This window comes from Vigna angularis, chromosome 1 (genome assembly GCF_016808095.1).
Source record: "Vigna angularis cultivar LongXiaoDou No.4 chromosome 1, ASM1680809v1, whole genome shotgun sequence".
NCBI classification, from domain to species: domain Eukaryota; kingdom Viridiplantae; phylum Streptophyta; class Magnoliopsida; order Fabales; family Fabaceae; genus Vigna; species Vigna angularis.
This window is the reverse complement of record NC_068970.1, coordinates 49,147,751-49,154,474: the sequence shown is the minus strand read 5'-3', so window position 1 is coordinate 49,154,474 and position 6,724 is coordinate 49,147,751. Positions and strand designations below refer to the sequence as shown.

The 6,724-nt window shown below is 32.7% G+C and overlaps 1 protein-coding gene across 2 annotated transcripts; it reads left to right on the top strand.

The window, feature by feature from the left end:
• Window positions 1-606: 606 nt before the first annotated feature.
• LOC108347229 (tobamovirus multiplication protein 1) lies at window positions 607-6,085 on the top strand. Of its 2 annotated transcripts, XM_017586397.2 has the most exons (11): window positions 607-834; window positions 1,208-1,298; window positions 1,387-1,439; window positions 2,127-2,219; window positions 2,309-2,380; window positions 2,490-2,562; window positions 4,467-4,512; window positions 4,594-4,657; window positions 4,788-4,841; window positions 4,926-5,003; window positions 5,845-6,085. In XM_017586397.2, the coding sequence occupies exons 1-11, from the start codon at window positions 670-672 to the stop codon at window positions 5,935-5,937; spliced, it is 882 nt and encodes a 293-aa protein (XP_017441886.1). In that variant the 5' UTR covers window positions 607-669; the 3' UTR covers window positions 5,938-6,085. The 2 variants fall into 2 exon arrangements, with proteins under 2 accessions (XP_017441886.1, XP_052730664.1); XM_052874704.1 differs by lacking the exon at window positions 607-834 and having other exon boundaries at window positions 1,206-1,302.
• Window positions 6,086-6,724: the final 639 nt, after the last annotated feature.

Below are 6,724 nucleotides of genomic sequence, written 5' to 3'. Positions count from 1 at the left end.
CATCCTTCAAATAAAACTGTGCCACCTGCAAATAAAAGAATGTCTCAACATGCCACATGTTTAAAAAGTTAACGCCGCCCATTATATTTAACGGAAAGGATATTATTGACTCAATTTTGTTAAATTAGGAACCAAATTGATCACTTTCAAAATTGGAGGACCCAATTGAAACGAACCCACAAATATAAGGACCTCCGAACCTATTAAACCTAAATATAAATAATAAAAACTAATAATAAAATTATATTTATAAAAATATCTATTTTGTAGGTAGTTTTTATTTCTTTTGTTAGTAGTTTATTTCTGACGAAAAGGTCAACCCGAGACATGTATCTTTGCACTGATCGATCCGAGGAAAAAGATAAAGTCAAGTAAAAATATAAATCCGTTAGGTCACAAACCAAAAGTTGTTGTTACCAGTCTCGCATCAAATCAATCATCTTCGTCTAATCCCTTCTCAGAAACCAAAGCAAAGCATGTCTCCTGCATAATAAACGAATATGCCACCACGCTACACGTGTAACACCACCCAATTACGTGTCCAATTCAGATCTAGCCACGTGACATTCTATTAATTTCCGTGGAGTGCACCGAAAACAACTTCCTCCTTTTGCTTCCCCTTTCTTCTTCTTCCGTGTTATTAACTCCTTCGTCATTCCCAATCCTATTATGGCATTTGGGCTCAGAACGAAGAGCTTTGGGTTCATAGAAGGAGAGCCTGAGTTTGTGAGTGCATTCCAATGGTGGAACCAGATTGATGACTCGGATCAATGGCAGAGAGGCACTTACTATGCCCTTTGTGTCGCTTATACCTTGGTCTCATTTATTGCCCTGGTTAGAAAAAGGCTCAACTTTTTTCAATTATTGTTTAATTTTTAATCACTTTTTCCCTTTCTTTTTGGCTTTGGTCTGAACTTATTATTTACTACACAACGGGTCTCCTCAAATCTCAAAAAAGTTTAAACTTTAACCCCTGATCAGATTTATTTGATCCAACACTGATGTTTCTCTATATGAGGGTCATTGTTTTGCGACCCCTATGAACTCTGAATGCGTAGGTTTTCTTCGTGCAGAATGTGAATGGTTTTCTTTTGCCGCTTGAGATGTGAATTGTGTGGGAATTTGGTAAAATATGGGCTTGTAGCTGTTTGTGCCCTAGCCAGTTTTTTGCAAAGGAAGTCATAATCGTAATCTGTTTATTTCTCAGGTACAACTGGTGCGAATTCAAATGAGGGTACCTGAATATGGGTGGACAACGCAGAAGGTTTTCCACTTGATGAACTTTGTTGTCAATGGATGTATGTGAGTTGTGAATAGTTTATAAACAGCTCTGTTAGCTTATTTGTTTTTATTTTTATGCTTGATGAATCCATATTATGTTTGCAGTAAGGGCTGTCCTTTTCGGTTTATACAAAAGTGTTTTTGCAATAAGACCAAAGGTATTTTTCTGTTCTTAAATCTCAACTACTGTAATTTAAGCATTAATCCCATTTCTTCATTTATTGCTTTTTTGGTTGGTAGGTTAGGGAAGTAGGATCAAAGTAGAGCACATCGTGTCTTTCTAAGCTTGTATTTTGAATGATTGAGTTTATAATGGAAGATGGATTATGAAAATAGTTAGTTTTATCAAGATTTTTTATTTTGTCTGTTGATAAATATCATGACCAAATAGTTTTCAGTCAATTGTAATTTCTTGCCCCGTTTTAAGAAGCCCATTACACATTTTTAGTTTCTACTATGACTTATAAAACAAGTTCCGAACACCCCCCGAATTAGTGTGTAGTCCAAGATCATTATAAGCTATGGTCATGTCGAATTGTAGCCTGCTTTTATTTACTCTTCATTGTAAATTGAAAAAAATTTAGTTACTAGTTACATGGAGTTTGGTCTTAAACACATGATGATCCATGACGTAGGACCATGCAATAATTCCCGTCTCCCCCCCTAAGAATAAATAACAAATCAGTTTATAAGAAAATTAGCTGAACTTCAAATTTACTGCCCTTCTGCTAGGCTTTCATCTATCCGTCTTTTATTTCAACCTTTATTTTTCCTTTGTCCATTCAGATTACCCTCCTTAATTGTTTCTTTTCATGTTCTCACTTATTATCACATTACGTTTATAGGCACTAGAGCAGGTGTTAATGGAGCTTCCTGGTCTTCTGTTTTTTTCTACGTATACATTGCTTGTCTTGTTCTGGGCTGAGATATATCACCAGGTATGTTTACTTTCTTTTGGGAGAACTACATTAAAAGTCATTATTTTATGGTAAATTATATTATCTTTATCTGTCTCGAATGTATTCAGGCAAGAAGTGAACCCGCACAGAAACTTAGGCCTGCTTATTTTATTATCAATGGTTTTATTTACTTGGTACAGGTAAGTGCACAATCTTGATTTCCATGTCCACCATTCTAGTCCTTAAAATAAGTATTCTTACTTGTTAATATAATGATTTTATTTTAATCATCTCGCCTGATAATAATAGATCTGCCTCTGGATTTACATGAGTGCAAGCAAAACTGCTACAGGCTTGGAAGCTGCAGAACTCTTTCTTTCAGGTTATTTCTATCAACATGACTTTTGTTGATGTCTTTTTTGTGTCAATATTTAATTTTCATCTTACCCTCAAATAATGTTGTTGTAATTCCTCTTCGATGAAACATTTGTCATAAGAATCACAACTTTATACGATTGATGAAGAGTTTTTTCTTGAATTGGGTTTTTTCATCTCCTATAGGGAGAGTATTTCATTCTATTCAATTCTTTCAATCTTCTTAAAAGAAGAAAGACAAATCTTTTACTCAAATACTTTTACATAGTGCCTCTATTTTGCCCTCATCCAGGAGGGAATTTCCTGGACCGGAGTTCTAGGAATATGGGGATACGATGAGAAGGGCCACTAATCTGATCAACATCTCACCTTCATATAATGGAGTGGATGAGAAGATATCCCGATAAAGTATGATATAGAAAGGAAACCTCTTGTGAGTATCTTTGAGTGTAAAAGTTTTCTTCATATTCTCATAGAGATGAACTTTGGTTTCAAGTTATGGGTCTCTTCAGAGAAGTGAATTGTTCGAAACAAATATATGGTATGTTTGAGGATCAAACAGTTCAATATATCTGGGAAGCCAAATATTAAGGTAGTTCGAGACAAAATCCTACTAATTCTGAGAGAGAAAATTTTCATACGGAATAATAGACAGAAAAACATAATCAAACAGAGAAACTTAATCAGATGCTAGAAACTTGAAGAAACAAATTACACTCTTGATTAGGTAAATGAAGATCAAGATGTAGATAACCTTCAAACAGGACAAGATCAAAGCTTTTGATTAGATAAACGAAGATACTTCTCAAAAGAATATGTCAGATGAATGGAAACTTCACAGCTTTGAAGAAGCCATTGAAATAATGACAAATGGTCGCATGAACATGAATGAAGAAATTCAATCCTTGAAGGAGAACTAGTCCCATGATTTGCGGTATTTCCAAAAGAGAACGACATGGACTTGCCAAAAGAAAGAAAAGTTGACATTACAAATTGTTGTGAAGGGTTACGAAGACAGATTTTGAAGAGATTTTTTTTTACCAATAGTGAGGATGAAGGATTTGAGCAAGTCTTTTGCCATGAAAGATTGGTAAAAAGCCATATATTGCTTATGTTCTAAGATAATAGATTATTACCAAATCCTAGAAGCTTTGAAATGGACACAAGGGTCCACGCTTAAGATTTAGATATGACAATGGATACCATGGTATCTAAGAGGAACTACCAAAAGGAGTTTGTATTTTTGTAATGGAAATTTCACTCTCATTGGATATTAAGATTTAAATATGGCCTAAGATGTTTATTTCAAAAATCTATATTAGGTTATTTTATTACTTTTGAAGCAAAATACATTTCTACAATAGAAGTGTGCTAAGAAATGCCATGGAAGAAGAATTTCCTAAGTTAAATGGACACAATCAATATGATTCTGAGGTGAATTGTGATAATTGAAGTGGCGTCTATCTAGCCAAGAACATATTCCATTCACGCTCTAAACACATCATATCATTGGATATGAGAAGCTTTGAAGATAGAAAGCATCAATACAAACGTTAATTCGTTTGAGATAGTGACCGAGACAATGCCAATCTCGAAGGACTGGATATTGGATATAAGAAGCTATGGGTGCGAAGAAAGGTGGTTCCTTTTTCACATATTTGGTGAGAATTGAGAGATGCTCATACAAGATGGGAGATTCTTTGAGAAAGAGAAAATATTTGTATTCTTACTCTTGCTTTTAATTTTTTTATTCTGCATGGTGCTTATTTTGCATTCACAAACAGGGGAATTTGGTCTGTACTAACACTCTTAAAATAGAAACTTGAGAATATATAAATGGATTATTGCTACAAAGAAACTTCATGTATAGTTGTTTGGTATTGGGACCTTTACTTTAATGTTCTTTTGCAGTTATATCATTCTTTGCTGCTCTTGGATTTTTGTTGTACGGTGGAAGGTAAGCTAACTAAGATGTTGTCTTTCAGATGGCACAATCCTTTGTTGGCCATTGTACACTAACCTTTTCAGGATGGCGTAGGTTGTTTTTCTTATTGAGGCGTTTCCCCATTGAATCTAGAGGCCGTCAAAAGAAACTTTACGAGGTTATTTTCTAAAGTATTTGTTGCTTCAGGCTTTTCAACCTTAGAGAGAAATATATCCTTAAACTGTGTGAGGTAAAAACTGTATGCTTTAAAGCTCTTGCTGTTTGTGACTAACGTTTCACCATGGCAGGTTGGGTCTGTTACTAGTATTTGTTGCACTTGTTTTCTGATAAGATGTGCTTTGGTGAGTTCCTTCCCATTTAAAGCTACTGTATTTATTTGAAGTTATTTTTTTCTGACATGATGTTTGTTTTCACCTTTGATGTAGCTTGCATTTTCTGTATTTGGTAAAAATACAGATCTTGATGTCTTGAACCATCCCATTCTTAATCTGGTTTACTATTTGGTAAGTCAACTTATTGTATTTCTTAACCAGGGAATCATATTTAATTGTTGCATTAAATTTCTCTACTAAACCAATGACTACAGAAAAAAGGGAAAATCCTAACCGGTGGGCTCCAGTTAAGGAGTAAAAATAGAAACTTTTCACACAACATAAAATGCAAATGCTAACCGGTGGGCAACTTGTTAAAAGGAGTAACATCTTAACTAGTGAGCACTTGTATATGTTGTAAACAATGGAAACTTTTCATTAGTGTCATTAATGCTTCTGAACTGTGATTTTCAATTCATTCCCTATATGAATTTTAATAATAATAAAAAAAAAGTAAACTTTAAATAGTTCACTAACTGTTAGCATAACCCAACAAAAAAGGACAAAGTCCTAGCCAGTGGGCACCTGTTAAGGTGTAAACAAAGGATTCTTTCATTAGAAAGTATCATTGATTCCCCTTTTTTCAATGCATTTCTAATATAAATTTTAGCAAAATCTTTTTATTTTGAATTTTCTAACTGCTACCAAGACCAGAAAAGTGTTTCTTGACCACCTTATGATTTAAGATTACTATTTTATTATTATAGTTATTATCAGTTACTATTTAAATGTTTAAGTGCATACTTTCTATGATATGATTTGAGATCATATACACCTAACAATGCATTTAATTTAGTAGCATCATATCAAAGTGTCATGTGACATCCTCCAAGAACATAATATTTTTGACACAGTAAACAGACCAGAAGGATTTCATATGATCAATACAAATATAAACATTTGCTTAAAATTCCCTTGTATTCTGATTCTCAACCTGAATGGTTCTTTCTCCCTGGATTGTTCTGTACTGCAGATGGTAGAGATTGTTCCCTCAGCGTTGGTGCTTTTCATACTGCGAAAGCTGCCCCCAAGACGAGTTTCTGATCAGTACCACCCCATTAGATGATGAGTTGTGCATTTAAAAGCCTCCCACCAACAGTCAATACATGTTCCTTTACTCTTTTTCTTTTCTACATATCTTCAGTCTGAGATGGTTACCTGTTCTGTATATTCATAATTTCATTTTATTCAATTAATGGTCTTTATTCTCTAAACTACATCTCTTTTCTATTTCTGTTTTTCTAAAGTGAAAACTAGCATTAAAGAAACCGTGTCCACTATCTAGCCTATGTTTTACTATTACTATTAATTATGATACTTGGAAACTTTAAAATCTTTCAGTAAAAATGAAAATAAGGTTCATGTTAATAAATAATATAGATGGTAATGGATCGGTTAGTATTATAATATTTGTCTCAATAATCATAACTATTGCGTTCTTGGATGGAGATATAATATACCAGTATATGTACTCTTTCCTAAAACTTACATGCACAATTCTAATTTTATTATGGTGAAATTAATCTAATATTGAGATAAAATTTAAATTGATCTTAAAATAAAATTAAAAGTAAAATAAAAGTATAAAATATGTACCCCGAATAAAAACGCATTTTATCATTATTATGATTTTTTATCTTTCTTTAATTAAAAATAATATATATATATATATATATATATATATATATATATATATATATATATATATATATATATATATATATATATATAATATACATACCAAATATAGAATCTCCCTTTATATAACTCTTTTGTTTAACCTTTATATAAGCACACAATTTATATATTTAGATTATATTATAATTTAAATATGTAAATAGAAATATCTAAAA